The 23,776-nt window shown below is 40.0% G+C and overlaps 1 protein-coding gene across 3 annotated transcripts in view; it reads left to right on the top strand.

The window, feature by feature from the left end:
• Nucleotides 1-1,909: 1,909 nt before the first annotated feature.
• LOC6603366 (mitogen-activated protein kinase ERK-A) overlaps nucleotides 1,910-23,776 on the top strand; it is a 44,153-nt gene continuing 22,286 nt past the window's right edge. Inside the window, exons 1-2 of one of the 3 annotated variants that reach the window (XM_026987650.1) lie at nucleotides 1,910-1,972; nucleotides 2,135-2,312. In XM_026987650.1, coding sequence (XP_026843451.1) covers nucleotides 2,155-2,312 — 158 coding nt within the window. In that variant the 5' untranslated portion in view covers nucleotides 1,910-1,972; nucleotides 2,135-2,154. Of the gene's footprint in view, nucleotides 1,973-2,014; nucleotides 2,066-2,134; nucleotides 2,313-23,776 lie in introns of those variants that run through there. The other 2 variants (XM_026987648.1, XM_026987649.1) reach the window with 2 other exon arrangements.

Here is a 23,776-nt window from a genome sequence, read left to right on the forward strand (position 1 = left end):
ATGGGGATCAGCGGCCCGGGAGCATCATACAAAGCAAAGATGGGGTTCAGAGTAAAAATTTCCCGCAACGGAGGAGCATGCGCGCCGGTTGACGGAGAAAGTGCCGTGATTTTTTAGTTTTGAAAGAAAAAGTGAGTGGGATGAGGATGGAGTAGTGGCCATCACCCGATAAAAAGATAAATAAATCTGTGATTCTAGGGGATCAAGATCAGTGAAACACCAGGAACTTTAGAGCTGACCAGCGGGACGGAAAGTAGACCCAAAAGCACAAGAGTGAGTCCGCTCCAAAGGGGGAGTAAAGAAACCCCAAATTTATTATTTTTATTGGCAAATCCATAGGGAATAGGCCACAGCTCCGCCATCCTGGCTTTCTTTTTGCTGGTCTCGAGGAAACTATCCTGGCCACGTAGTGCGGGTCCCTCGCCCATTTAGGGAGAGATACAAAAAAGCATCAATTAACTTATTTACTCCCATTATTTATTTTTGTTAAACGTCTCCATTTATATGTATATGATAATCCCCAAATTTAAGTCCGCCCATATTATATCTATATGTAACTTATTTATATTTATTATATTCATTATTTCTATTTATCTATTTATTTATTAACCGCCCGTAATGATTAGATGAAGGGGGAATGAATAGGCAGGCTTATTTTAGCAATGATACCATGTAAAAGTAGGAAATTAACGTGAAAATTATAAGAATGAAAATGAATAAGTTGGTATATTGCGCGACCTGAGGGCTTGGGAAGTACCCAGCCCTGGGATGACTGGCTAGCCGGCCTTGTCCCGAAGAAAACAAAGGTTCGTAACAAAATAAAAAAAAAAACAAACAAAAAACAGATGAAAAAAGTCGAAAGTTGGAAAAAATATATAGAAGGGAAGACGGAGCAGCAAATTCCAGTGGTAAATTTAATAAATATATATTTGTTATATATTAATTTGATTATAATATATAATAATAATACACAATGCAGCATATAAGAGAACAGCAGCCGGCTGGCTGAAATGGAGTGCCACTCTAGAGAACCTGCTACAGGTACTTTTTAATGTGTTTGCAAAACAAAATATTGTGGAACGTACTTTATTTTATACCATGCAGGATTGAAAAAAATAAAACTGGACCGAGGAAAAGCTGAACACGTTCCTGAGATGCCACCTGATTAACAACATGGAGCAGAGCATATTAGATAAACAAAGTAAGTTAAATATTTTTTTAATAATGCTTTTATAAAATGTGTTCATTGCAGATGTTAATGATTTTTTTCGGACATTGTCGAGGTGGATCTGGACGGATCATGTCGCTCCAGCACCTTTTCTGGCAACGTTGGGCCCCCGCCAAAGCGAACCAAAAAGACGACACTTCTTTGATGGCAGAGATCGCCAGAAAGCGACTCGAAGAGCAGAAAGACCATCACAGGATGAAGGAAGAACATGATATGAGGCAGGAAAAGATGATCGACTGATTAAAGTCACCAGAACTGTTGCTGCTATTGGGCTGTTCGTATATTTTGCTGTTGAACCACAGCCGAAATAATTTCTACATCTTCATCATCCATTATAAGAAAAAAATTAATAAATTCTCCGCGCAAATTTAATTTATATGTTATTGGCATCAGCTGTTGTTGACGGATGGTGGATGGTGCCTGTGTGAATCGGAGTTTCACATCTGTCAAAAAATCCCACCATTCCTCCGGGGTCGGCTCAGTGTGCAGACCCTATAAGCCCAATGGGCTGCAAGATTGAAAAGTGTTATCGGTAAGTTTTATCGATAGTTCCGTGACACTGATTTTGACAGCCCTCATACAAATGTTCAAAGTGAAATGGTACTTGAAAATATAATTAGAATTAATTAATTACAAGATTTGGTCGGTGTCTAAAAAGTGGTACAAATCAAGTTCACTCTTTCTGCAGTTAAAATATTTGTATTTATATCTGTTAATAATAAAGAGTCTCCAAAATATTGAAAGGTAATGCAACTCGTGTTACCGATATACACATACACATTATTACATACATATGTGTGTATATATTAAAGTTTGATAGAAATTATTTCATAAACGGTAAATCTTGTCCTTTTATTTGTTTAATTAAGATGGTGGTGTAATAATTGTAACTGTTTTGTTTTTCAGAAAAACAAATTGTGTTTAAAATGGCGGAAGCAAATGCTGCTGGAACAAGTGTGGAAGGTGCTGTTGGTTTGCTAGCCCCGCACCCTAATGCTGAACTAATAAGGGGTCAAATTTTTGAAGTGGGTCCCAGATATACCAAATTAGCTTACATTGGCGAAGGAGCTTACGGCATGGTGGTGTGAGTAAAAATTGTTTAATTGTGGTTTTGTTTTTTTATAGATATATACATATGTACACAAGTACAAATTTACGTAAAAATGTATCTACATATGCCCACAATTTTAAATCTCTGACGAAATACAAGAACAAAATATTTATGCATTTGAAAAATTTGTTAATAAAAGATTTGGCTAATTAAAATAGTGAGATCATTTCCAAATGAATGTACATATGTATATAAATAATGTAATAATGCATATACATACGTATGTATCTACATACATATATACATACATCTAGATCTGTTATGATTTACATAGATACACACATATGTATGTACAGTGACGCTCAACTAAATAGATTCAAACGTTTTCAAAAATCAAACTGCCATATCTTTTAAACTAACTTGTCGATTTATATGATATTTTTTGTATAGATTGGTTCATTGTTAATATAGCAAGAAAGTTTGTGGTTTTCAGGACACGTTTTTAAAGGTTATTTATTAATTTTTTCAAAAACATTACAAGAAATGCCTAATTATTTTTGCTCAACTGAATAGGTTCACGAATTTGAAAATTCAATAATCACATTTTTGGCTGTTTTTAACATAAAAATAACCATGAAGTATAAGTTTTTATTTGGTAGTCGCACCTTGACTTAATATTACTTAATATATTGGATCTTTAAAGGTATCTTGTAATAATTTTCTAGAACATTGATCGATATAGTTGCCCAGGCTGATTTAATCTAATAAACTTTAAAATTTTAGAATCCCATGACTCTTCAGGGAGCTAACTCCGAAAACAACAATCTGCCTATTCCGAGCATAACCGAAATTAAGTGGCACAATCATACTCATACATAGGGCGTACCGGAAAGTACTAGGGGCTTTCGTCGGTGTTTTCCAAAAATTATCGCGGGCGTGAGGTCTTGAGATGGAAGTCGACCCACACGATTCTGTATGATTCCATGATTTCCAGTTGTGCGAAGGTTCTGGAAATCCCTATAATTATCACCTTACCCCATTACGTCACCATGTCACTAGGAAATTAGAAGTCTACTCCATATTCATGGCTGACAAAATTCAATATATTTCTCTGTACTTAATACTAGACATGTTGCTATATAATCAAAAACTAGCGAACACGAGTTTCACTACCGAAAATAACACAAGTCTTTAATTACAACCAGTAGGCAAATCAAGGATAAAACAAAAATTACGGGAATGGAAAAAATATGAGGCTTAGTCCCTAAAGGAGAAAGAGAAGTTTTTATTTCTCCAACCATCACAATAAATTCAGTTTTGGGAACATTCACTTTCACGGCTATCGAGGAATGACTGTGACGCAGAGTTAATGAAAGTTACATATGCATATAAGGGCTCAGAAGGAACCAAAGAAAATGACAATTAAAGCTACACTATGCTACAAAATCTGGGTCCAGATCCATAGCGGCTTCTTTAAGGCCGTCGCAGAAAGCGAGCTAGCGGCGCCTACGGAGAGGGGGGTGATCCCTATGCGCGTACGTGCGGGATGGCGCAAGGGTTATGGCCGGTGGTGGTTATGTAGCCGGGCAGGTGGACTTTCCAACGATTTCCAAAGGAGAAAAAAAAATCTCGGCCCCACACCAAGGTCTACTCCCGACTCGCTCCTGGCAGAGCTATGTGACGCACGGGTTTGCAACAAAAAAAGGACACTTGGTGGCGATGCGAGGCAAATATGCACTTTACGCCAGGGTAGGTGTCTTGCCAGTTTTCTCGGCGCACGGTTATTAATTTAGCCCGATTTTTGCGAGCGCACACCGCGTGGGATTTTCACCGTTCCGTTTTATCCGGTTTCGGTTTGTCTTTGTGGGAAGTTATTTCAGTTTTTTTTTCTGTTTTCTCTTTGGGGAGATTGCACGTGATCGATTAGATATATATTTGCTACCGACACGGAGATAATCGCCGGCTGCACAGATTCAAATTTTCAAAAGAGAACGCTCTGGTGCTTTGGGACTGCTTAAATAGGAGCTTACCGATTTTAATGATCGTCTTTGAAAGCTCCGTTGCGATGCGCTGCACAACACTTACGGAAGCTTAGCTCAGCTGTTCCCTACCTCGAGCTTGCCTGCACCCACCCCAACTATGCTATGCCATGCGGCGATAATTGGCCCAAGGTTATTGCATGCGATATACCCGAGCACCATAGCGATAACATACCCTGAATCGGTACTGTCCAACCGCAACCGTTACAACCCGATACTCAAAATGAGTATTGGGGTGGGTATATTAGATTTGTGGTGAAAATGGATGTGTGTAACGTCCAGAAGGAATCGTTTCCGACCCCATAAAGTATATATATTCTTGATCAGCATCAATAGCCGAGTCGATTGAGCTTTGTGTGTCTGTCCGTCCGTCTGTCCGTCTGCGCGCCCATATTAGCGCCTAGTGCTCAAAGACTATATGAGCTAGAGCAACGATGTTTTGGATCCAGACTTCTGTGATATGTCACTGTTGGAAGAATATTTCAAAACTTCGCCCTGCCCACTTCCGCCCCCTCAAAGGACGAAAATCTGTGGCATCCACAATTTTAAAGATACGAGAAAACCAAAAATGCAGAATCGTAGAGAATGACCATATCTTTTAGACTGCAGAATCTGAATTGGATCGTATCTTTATTATAAAGAATAAAGAAAACAATTTCATTTTTTCTCGCCCTGTCTCTCTCTAACACACACGTAACATAGCCGGCTTTGCTTAGAGTAAAACATTAGCGCCTAGATTTCAGAGACTATAAAAGCTAGAGCAACCAAATTTTTGATCCACACTCCTGATAGTTCTCACTATAAAACGTATATCTCAAAATTTCGCGGTCTCCGCAGAAACTAGTAGCGTTCCCCCTCGTTATACCCGATACTCAAAATGAGTATTGGGGTATATTAGATTTGTGGTAAAAGTGGATGTGTGTAACGTCCAGAAGGAATCGTTTCCGTCCCCATAAAGTATATATATTCTTGATCAGCATCAATAGCCGAGTCGATTGAGCCCTGTCTGTCTGTCCGTCTGTCTGTCTGTCCGTCCGTCCGTCCGTCTGTCCCCTTCAGCGTCTAGTGCTCAAAGACTATAAGAGCTAGAGCAACGATGTTTTGGATCCAGACTTCTGTGATATGTCACTGCTACAAAAATATTTCAAAACTTTGCCCCGCCCACTTCCGCCCCCACAAAGGGCGAAAATCTGTGGCATCCACAATTTCGACGATACGAGAAAACTAAAAACGCAGAATCGTAGAAGATGACTATATCTTACAGAGTGCAAAATCTGAACCAGATCGTATAATTATTATAGCCAGAATCACGAAAACAATTTCACTCTTTCTCGCTCTGTCTCTCTCTAACACACAGGTTTCATGGTCGGTTTTGCCAATTGCAAAATATGAGTTCAAGGATCTCAGAACATATAAGAGCTAGAGCAACCAAATTTGGTATCCACACTCCTGTGATATCGGACCTTGACCGTTTTGTGTCAAAATTTCGCCGCACCCCCTTCCGCCCCCGCAAAGGACGAAAATCTGGGGCAACCACAAATCTCAGAGACTATTAAGGCTTGAGTAACCAAATTTGGTATCCGCACTTCTGTTAGATCTCACTATAAAACGTATATCTCAGAATTTCGACCCACCCCCTTGCGCCCCCACAAAGGAAGAGAATCTGTTGCATCCACAATATTGCAGATTCGAGAAAACTAAAAAAGCAGAATCATAGAGAATGACCATATCTATCCAGTTGCTGAATTTGGATCAGATCGGATAATTTTTATAGCCGAAAAGAAAAAAAAAACAATTTTCAGTGGGTACGCAGCGCCCAACGTCACGCTCAGACTGATTTTCCGTCTGCCGGAGGAGAGCCATACTGACTTAGTATTGGGTATTACTGTAGAGTTGCGGTGTCCGCAGCAACTCACAAAGTTCCCCCTCGTTTTTATTAAAGAGGATGCCATCAAATGTTTTACACTCCGAATAATGCATTTGACAGTTGCCAAACTAGCCAAACAATTACATTTTGGCTTCGTCCGATTCTATTAGCGATTTCACGCTGATTTAGGCCAGAAATTATATAACCTTTTATTTGACCTTTTTCAAAGTCGTTTAAGTGCTGTCCGCGATCCATTTGATAAACAAATTAACGTTAATTGCTTTGACTGCAATTTGCAAACAAAAAATGACGTCGTTTGCTTAGCGATATAGACGTCAAAATTAAATAATGCACTTGAAACTATTCAGTTGAGCTAGAATAAATAGGCATTTTTTGTAATTTTTTTCTTGTTATATTAACAATGAATCAATCTACAAAAAAATTATTTCATATAAATCCGCAAGTTGGTTAAGGCAGAAGTCATCTTGGAAAATTTATTTGGATTGTTTGTACATATGTAAAGATAAAAAAGGCGTAAAAAACAAAAAAAAGAACGCGAAGAATATTTCTTTATTTTTTAAACCGATTGATTCTGACAATTTCTTGGTATCCTCTACGTTATTTGACTCCATTCTTCAACGCGTGAAGAGCATATCCTTTGACCTAATGGTGTGCAATCGGTTCCTACGTCCCCCATGACGTCCCACAGATGCTCAATGGGTTTGAGATCTGGCGATTGCGGCGACGAATTCAACATACTTTTGACAAATATAAAATATTTATTTAGTTAGCTTGTAGCAAATTAATTCTTTATAGTGGTGGGAAGGGTGGGGAGGTCTCTTCGCCGGAGTCGTGTATGTCCAATGTCCTATGTCAAAATTGGTCTGAGAATTGCATTGTACAAAAGTACTTTGTGCTCCAGTACAAGATAGTAGCCCCATTTCATCATGTTGTTTTATATTATGGTGAGAAAATATACTGCAAACCTCGACAACTCTATTATAATTTTAGGGGAGACGAAGTCGTGATTCTTATAACTTCTCCTGTTAGAAAATGACAGGCTTGGTGATTTCAAGATTATTAGTTAGTGGCAGCACAAAGCTATTTGTTGCTGAATGTGGTTTGAGCACTTTTTCTAAGTTGACGGCAAATGTATTTGCCTTCTCTTTGTTGCTACGAGCAAATTTCTTGTATTTGAGACAATCTGTTTTGTAAGAAGTTAGAAAGTGTGCGCGTTTTAAGAACTGTGGATGGTCACAAAGGTGAAGTAGGTGATCCGATGATAGATCTGTTAGGTGTTCAAGTGTAAAGTCAAGCTTGTTTCGTGGTGTGATTAAAGCAAAGGAAAAAACAAATTATAATATTTTATAATAATTATTGTCACAAAAATTTCTAATGTGTCCTCTAGTAATCCATACACAGAATCAAATAACTTTGATTTATCCCTTTTTGCAAGCTTTCTCTGTCCGGTTGTAAAACGGTCGGACCGTAAAAGCAGTTAATTCATCATGTCGGTGATTGTTAAAATGCGTGACATTTTTCGGCTGTTATTAAGTCCACATTTGTTTAGTTATTTGTTGGATTCAGCAGCTTCCTCTGAAAGCTCCCCAATTGATACGATCGTATTTTCTATCACAGCAGATCCATTAAGTAAGACCTTATGGACTGTCGCCGGCAAATAGTACCATGGATATTCCTTAATCAAATTCCTTGGCAGTATTGAGGGCAAATACATTAAATTTCTCAACATTAATTTTGTAACCTGATGATATAGCTTGAAGTATCGTGGCGCAACGAAGAATCGGTTTTGGACGGCCACAAAGCAGTTTCCTACATTTGCTGCGATTGCTGGTTGCATTTAAAAAATATTGATTCAGTTTTCTTTAACCAATCGCACTGAAATTGGAGAGCTGAAGATTTTTTACGATCGTAGCGAGTCCAAAATACAACAATATTTTTACAAATGTAGCCAATACGATTAATAATATTTGTCAGTTCAGATGTGTAGCCGTTATTGTCAATATTGCTGTACAGTAGTGATTACTTCTTCTAATTTTTCTGCATTAGTACCTTTTTTTGTGCACCATATATTGAAAATATGTTGTCGTGGAAACACACAATGATCTGAATCGACTTCCAAAAGCAAATAGAAAATTAAAATTTAGTATTTTAAATATTACAGACATATCCGAAAATTTCCACACAAAAAAGGAATAAACACATAGGTTACGCAAAACATTAATTTTACATGAATCACAACATAAATTGGTTTTTATTAATTACTTAATATAAAATAGATACCTTTAACTTCAAAATCCATTGATAACAATTTAGTTTTGTAAACTTAACTAATTACACGACGGATTTGAAGAGCGCTTTTGTTCTAAATAGCTCGTCCTGCTTTCAGCTTCGCTTTGAAAATGAACACGTATTCATGCTTTTAATTCTATTTTTAGAAAGTCCCGTTAGATTTCCAGAAAAATCTGACTTGCCATTGTGAAGTTTGGTCATTTAAGAGACAAATTGTGTACTTTTTGTGTAAATACTTTTTGATAAATTTTTGATTTTTGGGCGGAACCACTGTTGAGAGATGAAAATAATTTTTGTTTGTTAGGTGAGTCTGTGATATGAGCAAGGCGTTATTTCAAAGGTCGCATTACTGCTGGGTAATGTCATTCGCATTGCTACCATTGCCTTGTATTTGTTATAGTTACCAGCATTGATTCAATTACATTAGGCAAATGGAGTGGATTTTTAGGGTGGCAAAATAAACTTATGGGGTCGTAGTTGATGGTATATACGGAAAGTTTTGTCGGATAGCTGGGCTTCCAGCTGTGGATTTTTGTTGGGTTAGGCGATTTTTTTTAGCTCTTTATATACAGGGCTACCTCTGTAGTTTACAATGTGGTTTCCCCCAAAGTTGCACCGTTGTGCATTGGACGGGTTCATTTCGTTTGTGTGGTTCCTCAAGGATGATTATTTGGAGTCAGTTCTACCTTGAATATTGGTTGAGGAATTGTATTATTTTGTATGTTCATAGCTATTTTGACTTCAAAGCCCTTGTCTTTAAGTCCAGCTGTTATCTCATTGACTCAAACCGTTTATTCGATTCCTTTTAATAACTTATTGCAATTTGCTACTTTTTGGTTGGTAGTAATTAATTTTTTCACTGTCGAGGTATCTGGTAACTGATCGATAATTATGTTCGTCATTGACTTTTATCTTTGGTTTAATGTATGTTAATCTTTTTTATGGACGGGACATACAATTTTTTTTTGCCAATTGTATCAGTTGAGTTTTTTAATCAATTCAGTACACATACCTGAAATAGGGGAGGATTTGCTTGAGAGTTACCAACATATTTTTCTTAGCCACTAAAAATGGCGAATCTATTGTTTATCAGCGGCTTATTTAGCACAGTGCTTTCAGATGTTTTGGTTATTTTGGGTGTGCTATTTCTTTGTTGCTTGTGGGCTTAATTTTGTATACCCGATACTCAAAATGAGTTTTGGGGTATTGTGGAGATAATGTTTTTTATCCCCAATCGGCCGACTAATTATTTCGAATTAAATAAAACTCGGCGCAGAAATAAAATTACGTATGTTCTTTAATGCGTGACATCCAAATTGCAAGTGTGGCTTGCCTGCCCTTTACATTGCAGCTCCGATCGCTGAGCGCAGCTTCGCTCGGCTGACGTCGGTAGGCAGACGCAAAGCGGAGATAGCGAAGAGCGAGCTGGCAGAGAGCGTTTAGCTGGGCCAGCACGCGCAAAGCTTTAACAAACAAATGAGTGACATATACATAATTAACAAACAAAATAAGCGGCTGCGGGCCAAGAATTAGGTGCTATTTGGCAAGCAGCTAATCGGCTGGGTTCTGCTCCGAACATTCACCCCCCGTTGGAAGGCAAAGGCTTTCAACAGATCCATCCTGAAGGGGCAGAACCGCTATTTTTCCAACGGCCCTCTTGAAAAGGTCTCTTTGAGTGCGGATGACGGCTACTCTGATGGTTCCATCTTTTCCTGGGATGGCGCTCTCAATGCGGCCAAGCGGCCACCTTAATGGTGGCAGCGTTTTCTCCTTGATCATGACGAGCGCTCCTAGCTTGATGTTTGGAGACGATGACCGCCACTTGCTCCGCTCCTGAAGAATCGAAAGATACGCCGTGCTGCATTTTCTCCAAAACGCCTGCTTCATTTGACAGCCGCTGCCATCGACTAAGTAGGTTGACCCGGAGATACGTCACATCTGGCTCGTCGAATGCAGCTTTCGGGGCTCCATTGAGAAAGTGGTTTGGCGTGAGCACATCTAGATCATCGGGACTTTCTGTAATTGCATAAAGCGGACGGGAATTTAACAAAGCAGAGATTTCACAAGCCAAGGTCTGAATTTCATCAAGAGTAAAAATGTAGGTCCCGACGATGCGATGAAAATGATATTTAGCTGCTTTAACAGCTGCCTCCCACAAACCCCCAAAATGAGGTGAGCGAGGGGGGGATGAATTTCCAATCGATTCCACTAGAAACGCAGAGATGTGACACAGCCGACGTATGAGGATCGCTCAGGAACATTTGCCGAAGCTCCAAAAGCTCATTTTTTGCTCCTACAAAATTTGTAGCGTTGTCTGACCAGATGATTCGAGGTTTGGGACGTAGACTTATAAAACGACTTAATGCTGCCAGAAAGGATTCTGTAGATAGATCCCGAACGACTTCCAAATGAGTTGCTTTGGTGCTAAAGCATACGAAGACAGCGATGTAACATTTGATAGGAGGCCTGCTTCTGACTTCCGACTTGTGATAAAAGGGTCCGCAAAAATCAACGCCCGTTGTGTGGAATGATGGATTAGTCCTTACGCGATCCGCAGGCAAGTTTCCCATGATATGTTCCGTCAGCACAGGCTTCAAACGAAAGCATCTAACACATTTGCGAATGATTCCCGCAACATATTTGCGTCCACCAATAGGCCAGAATTTTTGCCGAAGCAGTCCAAGCAATCCTTGAGCTCCTGCGTGGAGAAACCTTTCGTGAAAGAAGATAATAATAGAGACAGTGACAGGATGTCCCTTAGGAAGCAGGATCGGGTGCTTCGCGTCGTAGTCCAATTCGGCATTTTGGAGGCGGCCTCCAACCCGCAGCAATCCAAAGCTATCCAGAAATGGATTCAGTGAGGCCATCGTGCTTTTTGGCGGTAGGGCCTGTTTGCTGGCGAGGGCCCTTATCTCTTCCGAAAATTGTTGCTGCTGTATTGCCCTTATGAGCAAATGCGTACCATTTTTGATGTCGATTACGGTAAGTTGACCCTTCGACCGCGCTATGCCTTTGTCCTTGAGAATGTAGAATCGATATATGTAAGCAAAGACGCGCTGCATGGATCCGAATGAATTTTGAAATTTGCAATCGTACGATACATCCCTTTCGTTTGAAACAACCAATGCTGCATGACGACGTTCTGGTACATCGGTCGGCAATTGCAAGCCTGCAGGCCACTCTGAGCTCTCAAGACGCAAGAATGGTGGTCCAGAGATCCAAAGGCTGCTATCCATTAGTTCAGCGGGCGTGGATCCACGTGATATGATGTCGACAGGATTCAACTTTGTGGGCACGTGATGCCAAGTCATTCCAGCGGTGAGCTCCTGAATCCGCTGAACTCGATTAGAAACAAATATATTGCAAGGGCTATGGACGAATCCGACCAGCAATGAATTTGGCATGGAGCTGATAATCCCTTAACTATGGTGGACACTAGTTCGGCTAATACGAGGGCAGCGGATAGCTCAAGCTTGGGGATAGTCATACTTTTCAAGGGCGCAACTCTGGATTTAGAGCATAAGAGATGACTTTGCACAATGCCAAGAGCTTCCGAACGCATGTGTACACAGGCGCCATATGCTGCTTGGCTCGCATCACAGAACGCGTGCATTTCTAATCTGGCTTGCTGCCGAAGCACGTAACGTGGAAACTTAAAGTTTTCAACCATCGACAACTGCGAAGTCAGCTCAATCCAAGTCGTATGTAGATCCTGGGGCAGGCTTTCGTACCAACTCAACGTTAGGCTTTCGTTCCATAGCGACTGCGTAAATATTTTAGCTTTTGTGATGATGGGAGAGATGAGCCCTAGAGGATCGTAGAACCTAGCTAGTGTAGGCAGGACCGAACGCTTCGATATTGGGCCTGCAGCGGTTCCGACGTGAGCGAAGCTAAACAGAAGATTGTCCGTGGTGGGATCCCAAACTAGACCAAGCGCCTTGGTTACTTCGCGATCCGCCTCCGATACGCCTTCCAAAGCAGCGGGTTCATTGGAACACCATTTACGTATGGGAAAACATCCTTTCGAAAGTAGCTCCTTTACCTGCTGACGAATCTTGATGACAGAATCAATGCTGTCCAGGTGTCCATAGGACATTTCGTGATGGGAAACGCGTACACAGCGGTACATTTTGCAGATATCGCCACTCAAGGCGACTTTAAAAAAGCGGAAACGAAGCAGAGTTATCAGAATTTTAGGTTGGATGGTGGGTCCAGCCATTAGCGCATCATTCAGTGATACTCCAGACGCTGTTTTGGCAGATCCATCGAACACTACGCGTAATTTGGTGGTTGTACTATCCTGCTTGTGGACGCAATGGTGAGGCAAGAAGTACTGCGGGAGGTCTGACTGCCGCGAAGCTGGCGACATGTGTCCTAAATCACGATACTCCTGGAGAAACTCCATTTAGCCTTAAGCTGTGCGTTTTTTGCTAGCTTCCTCTCCAAATTGAGAAATCTACGTAGCGCCTGCTGATACGATACTCCTAATTCCTCTAGACTGAATTTGGTTGGCAAAAGCACGGAGTAAGCTCCGGAATCTAGGCGAATGCAGTTTGTGACGAAATGCTGTTCGCAATGAACATCTTCGAACATCTTCCGAAATTGATGAGGGCGAATAATCTCCATCGACTTCCCAAAACCGCCTTACAATATCGCACAAATTAGTCTCGCAAGCGGAGATGACAGGGGGATCTTCAACGGCTGCTAGCGCCGCACGGGCTTTCTCAGAGTTTTTAATACTTCCTAACACTATCCAGCCAAGTTTCGTCTTCTGCAATGTTGGCAATTGGTCTGACAGTGGAATCTGTCCAACGCACATTAATTCGAAGAACAAACCAGCACCTATCAACAGATCGACACGCTTGGGCTTGGCGAAATTAGGATCAGCTAGTTTTAGATTATCTGGCATTGGCCAATCCTTTGCGTCTAGGCCGAAGTTAGGCTGCATTCCTGTGATTGAGGCAGTGATAATTGCAGAGAGGAAACCGTGATAGCTTTCGTCTTGAGATTGCAGGACGATGTCTACAGCCTTGCTGGATGGTAGAATTGACTCTCCAGGTCACCAAGTTTTATGTGGAGATAATGTTTTTTATCCCCAATCGGCCGACTAATTATTTCGAATTAAATAAAACTCGGCGCAGAAATAAAATTACGATATGTTCTTTAATGCGTGACATCCAAATTGCAAGTGTGGCTTGCCTGCCCTTTACATTGCCGCTCCGATCGCTGAGCGCAGCTTCGCTCGGCTGACGTCAGTAGGCAGACGCAAAGCGGAGATAGCGAAGAGCGAGCTGGCAGAGAGCGTTTAGCAGGGCAAGCACGCGCAAAGCTTTAACAAAAAAATGAGTGACATATACATAAGTAACAAACAAAATAAGCGGCTGCGGGCCAAGAATTAGGTGCTATTTGGCAAGCAGCTAATCGGCTGGGTTCTGCTCCGAACAGGTATCTTAGATTTGTGGTGAAAGCAGATTGTGGGTAACGCACAGAAGGAAGCGTTTTCGACCGTTTCGTGTCAAAATTTCGCCACACCCCCTTCCGCCCCCGCAAAGCACGAAAATCTGAGGCAACCACAAATCTCAGAGACTATTAAGGCTAGAGTAACCAAATTTGGTACACACACTCCTTTAAGATGTCACTATAAAACGTATATCTCAGAATTTCGCCCCACCCCCATCCGCCCCCACAAAGGACGAAAATCTGTTGCATCCACAATATTGCAGATTCGAGAAAACTAAAAACGCAGAATCATAGAGAATGAATTTGGATCAGATCGGATCATTTGTATAGCCAAAAGGAACAAATCTATTTGCAGTGGATACGCAGCGCCCGACGTCACGCTCAGGCTGATTTTCTGTCTCTCTCGCACGGCTCTGCCGTAGGAGAGCCATACTGACTAAGTATCGGGTATGATACTCTGATGATCAATACACTTTTGCATTCGCTTGAACCATTGGTCATAGCAGTTTTTCCACTCCTCTTGAGACACCTCCAAAACATGGTTTTTAAACTCTTAAACTGCTTCTTCGGCGCTCTTAAAACGTTGACCACGCAGTTTTTTTTATGTTAGGGAATAAAAAGAAGTCATTGGGTGCCAAGTCAGGACTGTAGGGAGGATGAGTCATCAATTCGTCGTTTTGACTGCTTAAAAATTCACCTGTTTGTCGAGATGTGTGAGAGCTCGCATTGTCATGATGGAGAATGATTCTTGTTCGGCAGTTGGTTTTGCGAATTTCTCCGAAGACCTCCGGCAAACAAATGGTCGTGTACCACTCAGAATTGACAGTCCTACGTTTCTCTAGCGGAACAGTGGCTACATGACCCATTCTCCCGAAGAAACAGGCGCCCATTTGCTTCGAAGTGCTTCGTGCTCGAACAACTTTTGTTGTATTTTGCTCATCTTGAAACACCCACACGGTAGATTGCTGTTTAGTTTCCGGCTCATACGCATATATCCATGATTCATCACCTGTCACGATTTTATAAACATCTTTTGAAGCACCACGGTCGAACTTTTTAAGCATTTCCTTACTCCAATCGACGCGATCCTTTTTTTGAGCGACTGATAAGTTATGGGGTATCCAACGAGAGCAAACCTTTTTTGCAATTAAGTGTTCATGTAAAATGGAATGTATTGAAGTGGAACTAATGTGCAAGGATGCCTCTATCTCACGATATGTCACATGTCGATCTTGCATTATCAGTTCACGCCCACCATCGATGTTTTGTGGCACAACAACCGATTTTGGGCGACCTTCACGGAATTCGTCAGCGACTGAACTACGACCATTATTAAACTCTGCAAACCAGCGATAAACTGTCGATTTTGATGGTGCTTTCTCGCCATATAAAGAACTAAGTTCATCAACACATTCTTGTTGGGATAATCCGCGTTGAAAGTTGTGAAAAATAATCCAACGAAAACCCTCTCGAGAAATTTCCATGTTTTTGCCAAATTGATTTTTTTTAACTGATAGTGAACAAAACAAAAACCAATTGTACATAAAAACATACATACATATGTGCTAAAAAATTACGAAGTTTATTATGGCGTTGCCAGATTTTACGTATTGGCTTTAGTATTGCCCATTCCCGAAATTCGTCCAAAATTTTATATTTGATCGATTTTTTTTAGCATGAATTGATTATATACGCTACTGGCCAAAAAAATAAGTACATCGTTGTCATGCAACAGATTTTCGTCCTTTGTGGGGGCGGAAGGAGGTGGGGCGAAGATACGCCCGATAAGATATACGTTTTATAGTGAGATATAAAAGGAGTGTGGGTACCAAATTTGGTTACTCTAGCCTCAATAGTCTCTGAGATTTGTGGATGTCCCAGATTTTCGTCCTTTGCGGGGGCGGAACGGGGTGTGTCGAAATAATGATACAAAACGGTCAAGGTCCGATATCACAGGAGTGTGGATACCAAATTTGGTTGCTCTGGCTCTTATAGGTTCTGAGATCCTTGAACTCAGACCACTCAAAACAGACCATGAAACCTGTGTGTTAGGGAGAGACAGAGCGAGGAAGAATGAAATTGTTTTCTATATTCTGGCTAAAATAATTATACGATCTGGTTCAGATTTTACACTCTAGAACATAAAGTAATCCTATACGATTCTGCGTTTTCTCGTATCTTTGAATTTGTGGAAGCCACAGATTTTCGCCCTTTGTTGGGGCAGAAGTGGGCGGGGCAAGTTTTGAAATATACTTGTAGCAGTGACATATTACAGAAGTCCGGATATAAAACGTCGTTGTTCTAGCTTTTATAGTCTTTGAGCACTAGTCGCTGATAGGGACGGACAGACGGACGGACGGACGGACAGACAGACAGACGGACAGACAGACAGGGCTCAATCGACTCGGCTATTGATGCTGATCAAGAATATATATACTTTATGGGGTCGGAAACGATTCCTTCTGGACGTTACACACATCCATCTTTAGCACAAATCTAATATATAATAATAATAATCATTTTGAGTATCGGGTATAAAAAGTTTGGCTATATAGGATACTTGTATAAGATTATAAATAATAAGAAAAAAGTGGAAAAATGTTGATACGCTTTTAGTTTTTCGCTTTGTAGAATTGCTGTACTTATTATTTTGGCCAACCTTTGTTTATGTTTTTTAGGTCTTATCGATCATAAAATATATTTTTGAAATGAAAAATTAAAATTGTTATACTCTACTGTAAGTTAGAACTCTAAAAGTGAATTTGATTTTTTATTTATGTTTATTATAAAATTTTTATAAGTCGTGAAAGAAATCTCATTAGCGTGTACTTATTATTTTGGCCAGTAGTGTACATGGGCAACACGAGCACAAGTACCCATGAATACTCTGAGCGTCTTTTCGCGAACTAATTTGCGGTTAATGGCACTATAATTGTATCTTCTGGCCTGAAGTTGTTGACGATCGGTTAAAAATAAGTTATATAGCAACAAGAGCAAAAAGTACTTTTCCAGTTCAGCTACCACCACCACAAAACCAAACACAAGGACTTTGACAAACAATTAAATAAATATGCCTACTTAGTTCTGGAACAAATTATTTTTTAGCGACGAAAGCAAGTTTTGTATATTTTTGATTAAGGAATCGCGCACACTGTAGCTGAAAGCTTATTTTAAAGCTCTGAAAAAATAAAGACACTGCACCGGTGCGAGTGCGCTTATTGCAGACCGAGCTGAGCTGAAAACTGAAAAAGCTCACTGAAATCAGCTAAGATTAGTTTGATCAATCAAGCATGTCTGTTTTTCAGCAAGCTGATTGCTAATTTTGTACAAGTGTATTGGTTCATTAGTGAAAGAAAATGGGCTGCGAAACATTGTTAAGCGAAATTAACCCAGCTCTAGGGAATAAGCGAGATTATTAAAAATGTAATTTCTATGTAAGCCTGGAAAGCGATATTAGTTAAATTGGCCAAAAAGTTTTCATGTCAATAATAAATATAATATACTATGTCCCCAAGTACAGTGAACATTCGAAAGACCACAATGTATTTTATTATAAAAAAAATGCATGATTAAAAAATATATTAATAATTCATAAAATAAAAGTAAAACAAATACAATACGCAACAAAAATGTTGTTAAAATACACGGAAATAAAGAAAAAAAAAAATTATATTGTGATGTGATGCAATAATTAGTAAATAATTATAATGATAATTTTCGATGCCACTTAAGAAGAGAGACAAAAGTAGGCAATGGATCAGCCGACTATTTACTCCTTCTAATTATCTAACTATCCTGCCGCGCACTCATATCCTATATCCTATCCCTTTTAATAGTTCAAGTTGTATCCACCCCCCTTTATTGATTATGATGGTCTTCTACCTAATTTAAAATCATGTAAACTTTCTTTCTCCACTGGTCCAGATTTGGTTCCCAGTGCCGTGCTCAAACTCTGTGCGGATTCTCTTTGCGTGCCCATCTTGAAACTGTTCAACCTCTCTCTCGAGCTTGGTGATTTTCCCACCGTCTGGAAAGAATCCTACATAATTCCTATTCATAAAAAGGGGTCTAAATCAGACGTCTCAAACTACCGTTGTATCTCCAACTTATCTGCCATTCAACTCTTCGAAAAAATTATTACTTCTCAGCTCCAACACTTTTGTAGTTCCCTGTTATCAGAATCACAGCACGGATTTGTAAAACGTCGCTCCGTTTCGTCTAACCTCCTTGAATTTTCCTCCTTCGTAACTGCCGGATTTGCAAAGCTCAAACTGACGTAGTTTATACTGATTTTAGTAAAGCTTTCGATTCAGTTAATCACAACCTCCTCATCCACAAACTATCTCTACTAGGATTTCCGACTAAACTTCTTCACTGGACTAATGCGTACCTTTGCAATCGTTCTCAGCGTGTCTGCTTCCAATCTTCTCTTTCTAAACAAGTTTTTGTCTCTTCGGGTGTGCCGCAAGGTAGCCATCTCGGGCCCTTATTATTTAACCTCTTTATCAACGATCTTCCCCAAGTTTTAACGAATTCACGAGTCCTAATGTATGCTGACGATGTCAAGCTATGTTTTTCCGTTATTTCTTCAATCGGATCTCGACGCTCTCAACAATTGGTGTACTATTAACGCTCTTCCTCTTAACATTTCCAAATGTAACGTCATGACCTTCCATCGCAAAAAGCCCTACCTTTTTGACTTTACAATTAATAACATTTCCTTGGAACGCCTGTACAAAGTTAATGACTTAGGCATTATCTTCGTTCCGAAATTATGTTTTAATTCTCATATATCCGCTATTTCGAATAAAGCCAAAGGAGTCCTTGGCTTTATCAAAAGATGGTCGAAGGAATTTTCTGACCCCTATACCACTAAACTACTCTACGTTTCTCTTGTACGGCATATCTTGGAATATGGTTCCTGTATCTGGTCTCCCCATTACCAAAAATATCAAGATATGCTTGAGTCCGTTCAAAAAGAATTCCTTATCTTTGCCCTGCGCGGACATGGAATTCTCTTTCTCCACAAACTTCTCCTAGGCGAGGTTGAATCTTTGGCCCTCATTGGCCCTATCAGAATTGCTGTCCCATCCCGCCCGACAAGGCATTACTTTCCTCTCCGCCTTCCTCTCTGTCCCTCAAACTACTCTGACCATGAATCTTTCCGTAGCCTTTGCCGCGATTACAATAAATTTTTCCATCTTTTTTCCTTTGATACTTGCGCTTCCAAAGTAAAATCTTCTTTAATGAATAATTTAAGTTAACTTCTTTCGGCCTTGCATTGTGTTACTGTACTTTCCAGTAGCAGATAATCTTATGATTTGTACATTCCTATTTTTACACAGTTTAACTGTCCATTGTTGAACTCTAAACATTAAACATTAAACATAAGATATTAGAAGGCAGTTTATTTAGACGGTAGGTAGCGATATTTGCACCAAAACTTTAGGGTGGCGACTTTAGCAGTACTAATGGTCGGCGGCCAGAAAAAATGCCACTTGACACTAAAAATGCTACAGAAAAGGCGCCAATGGTCTAAACCCAACGGGAGAGTAGGACGTGGCAAAGTCGGAGAACGCTTTAAAAGTTAATGCCTAAAACGAAATCGGGATATTAAACGGTTTCCGTAAATGAGGTTCTGAAAACACGGCGACAACCGTGACACGCCGTTGTGGTCCTGTTTCTGATACTGATTTTATTCAACAAACTTAACTATTTGTAGGTACAAAATATACAAAAAGTGCTGTGTCTATAAGAATAGTGTAAAATGGAATTTTACTTTTTAATATTTTAATTATAAATTGTGTATAATATATCACAACTGCAATTGAGTTGTGATGGTCACCAATTGCACCGATGTTTTTGCCCATCATCATTTTCTTCATCACTTTCATCATTCCCCAACTCTTCGTTCGAATATTTATAGATTCTGTTATTATTCATCGACATCAGCCTTTACCGATCTCGATCTAAAACTTCGGTGACTCAAAATGAACTTCTATAGGATAGGGATATAGTTCTGTATTTTGCCAGAGTGTGGTTTGGTAATCTGCAGGTCATGCAGTTATCGAAAGATTTGTGGAAATATTGAGAGATTTTCTCAAACCAACAAAATTCATTACGACCACCATTGATGTACTCTTGGAGTCAGCTCGATCTTTGTGCAAGGGCCTTTAGCGAATTGCAATCTGTCATCTACGGCCATGTATAAATTGCATCCATTAGGGCACGGTTTGCAGAGGAGTTCACCCATTTCCCACCCATTAATCGTTCTTTAAAATACCGATGGGCCTTCTTAAGCCCCATTGGCATAGCCAAAAACACTAATTGTCACAGCCAAAAACACAAATTGTCACAAATGCGGGCCGTTCGATTGAGTTTGGATAAATTGGAACTCGACGAAAATCGCATAGCTCGTAAATAACGGTCAACGCTTTTTCCCTTTGCTGTCTCGTCACTGACGAAACAGAAAAGGACCACGCAGACTTGGTCTCTCACTGAGCAGAACACTTTTTGTCCTTTCGCTTGTGTTATGTGTTTCGTGTTTTCGGTTGAGCCCGACACACGATCGTGTCTCCCACTAACAACTTAGAGAGACACTTTGGTCAAGCGCTCACAGAAAAAGTGTCTTTAGAAGAGCAGAAGATTTGGTTCCTCTTCAATGCTGTTTGTGTCCAAATCTTCAGACGCTTCATCATGTTTTGTCGTCAAATGGCGCCTTAAATTTGTTATGTGCCTGCCGAACACCAACGAACATTTGTTTTAATTTTCCCGATTGATTTTAAGCTCCAATAGTACAAACGAACACAATTCACAAAGGAAAGTGATCGTTGCCATAGCCATCACAAAAGAGAAGTGAAAAAATCGGACTTTGCTTGATCGGGTCATTTCTGTCCCTTTTCTCAATGTGTCCGTAAATGAAAGGTTTTTATCAGAGGTACGCTTGCCATATACACCCGGCGACAAAAAAAAGCCGCACTCTAAAATGTCATGCATTTTTGACTTGTCCAGCTTGGGGTTTCCCCAGATGTTATTGTCTTTTGTTTGTCTCAATAAATCAATTCCTAACAAAAGTACATACTACATTTTTTATGTCATCTATAATATAAAAATGAATCGCCGAATTTGTTGCTAAGCGAAAATCTAGAGAGCAGCTGACACAATTATGCTTTAGTGTGGCAATGCAGCAATTTTCGGAAAAGCTATCACTTCTGCGGCGAACTGTGCGGGAACCATCGGGTCCAATGAGATTAAATTTGGACTTATCCGAAGGTATGACTCGTGTCCACTAAGATTCACCCCAATTTGATTTATCTTCCGACTTATTTAAGCGAGCTTCAATCGACTATGCAGAAAGTTACCTATTGCCTGGCGTCCTTGATATTAAAGACACCTCTGCTGTATTTATATGTATTTTATTTATGTATATACAATTTTGTTGTTTAGTTTTGTTAATTTGTATGCAAAAATTATTAACAAATCACAGTTAAAAAGTAATAATGCTAGAAAATTGCTTAGTGCCTGTTTAATCGTCTATGCATGTACAGTCGTAGATTTATGTGGCTATGGCGGAGCCTATAGCTAATTGAGGGGTGCTTGATGAAGTTCTTGAAAACAAGATAAATGGAAAAGAGGAACACAAATATTATATTGATGATTATTACGATGATGCCAGCCATAACATTAAGCATAAGATTCAGTAAATGGAAAAAATGAGCAAAATGGAATGGTTTCTTTTTCATCTGCCAACAAAATCAAATTAAAACTTACAACTAAAACAACATAAACCTTAAGTTATTATTTTATTATTATTATTGTTCGCGAATAATATGCTCGACGGATTTGATTCTAGTGGACTGTATTTATTTTGTTCTTGTCCAGTTCGATGTCTATTTGGTACTGAAAAATGACGTCGCAGCGGCGGTAAGAATATGTGTGTATACAAATTTTCGTCTCTTCCATTCTCTTCTTGTTCTCCTTTGCCGATGGTTCTTCGCTTAGCGATGGACTTGTTATACGTTCCTCAACAATTATATAAAGCTAATAAATAGTTAAAACTAGGTATTAACAAGGTATGGGGCTATAGCTACTGAGGCCTTAAGCTCGCTATGGTATAATTATACACTTGAGTATGTATGAACTTATATCATATGTACAGGGTTAGTTTTATACGATATTATATGTTGGGAAGGAATTATTATCTAGTATATGTTTATGAGGTTATATGTAGTGAATGATTTTGGATTGAACTAGGTAGTTGAGGATTATTTTTGCTTTATTGTTGTTAGGGTTGGAGATGTATTGCATGGGATAGGTGTTATGGAATATTGAGGATCTTTGAAGAGAGAGGGCTGGGCATGTGTATAGTATGTCTTATGTTTATGGTTGGGTTGTGGCACAGTGGGCATGCGTTGGAGGATGTTTTATCCATGTAGTGGGCATTGGTGGATCTTGTGTGCCCTAGTCTCAGTCTGTTTAGGATGACTTGGCGTCTTCTGTTAAGGTTGTTTAGGTTTTTGGGGGGGAGGATGAGTGGAAGATAGATTGATAACTTTTTGGTACCAGGGGGAAGTCTTAGTGAGGAGGTATGTTTGTTTCGATAGGAGGATTTTCTTAAGGAATAGTGAGATGTCGTTAGAATTGGGGGTATATGTATATGAGGGGTTGTTTGGAGGTAGTTTTGTCTGCGGTGTCAGCAATTTCGTTGCCTTTTATGCCAATGAGGCTAGGTATCCAGATAATTGTTATTTTTGGGAAAAGTTTGGTACGAGGTTACGGATTGTGGTGGGGTAGTATGAGGAATTGTTGGGATTGGTAATGGCGGAAAGAGAGGAGAGTGAATCTGTGCAGATAGCGTATCTTCCGCGTTTGTTGCGGCTTAATAAAATGGCTAGCTATAAGTTAATATTCGCATAACATAGGAATTGGGGAGAACGGAACCGATTCGGTTATATGTATGAACTAGTATTAACAAAATGAATAAGCTGTGCTCCAGTGGATTTTCAAAAAAAAAAAACTAGTCGATGGTTAAACACCAGGAGAGAGCGACCGCGCCTGTACCATCAGGGTTGAATTTTGGGAATACGATGGCTATTGCGTCGTTCGGCACTGCTTGTGTACGCTGAACTGTTATGAGCTCCGCGAAATGACGATTTTGCGACTCCAGAAGAATTCGAAAAGATGTATCAGTGCTTCTTTTGATTGAGATTCACGCCATTGCCACATATTACCGTTTCCGACCCCATAAAGTATATATATTCTTGATCAGCATCAATAGCCGAGTTGAGCCAATTGAGCCCTGTCTGTCTGTCCGACCGTCCGTCCGTCCGTCTGTCCGTCCCTATCAGCGCCTAGTGCTCAAAGACTTTAAACAATTTCATTCGTTCTCGCTCTGTCTCTCTCTAACACACAGGTTTCATGATCGGTTTTGCCAATTGCAAAATATGAGTTCAAGGATCTCAGAACCTATAAGAGCCAGAGCAACCAAATTTGGTATCCACACTCCTGTGATATCGGACCTTGACCGTTTTGTGTCGCAATTTCGCCACACCCCCTTCCGCCCCCGCAAAGGACGAAACTCAAGTTATAACATACTCTACTACACTAATGTATGCTTGTGATGTTAAAATCTGTCTGTCTTACTCTGATTGGTATTTGCACACACGCCTTCAACTTGATCTAACTGAACTACTATTGTGGTGTTCAACTAATCTTCTTTTTCTGAACCTTTCCAAATGCAAACTTATGACATTTTACCGTCGCGCTCCACATTTTGTCTCATATGTTCTAGGAAATCATGTCCTCGCGCGAATTTCGAGTTC

This window comes from Drosophila persimilis, unplaced genomic scaffold (genome assembly GCF_003286085.1).
Source record: "Drosophila persimilis strain 14011-0111.01,24,50 unplaced genomic scaffold, DperRS2 tig00000124-arrow-pilon, whole genome shotgun sequence".
Lineage (NCBI taxonomy): Eukaryota > Metazoa > Arthropoda > Insecta > Diptera > Drosophilidae > Drosophila > Drosophila persimilis.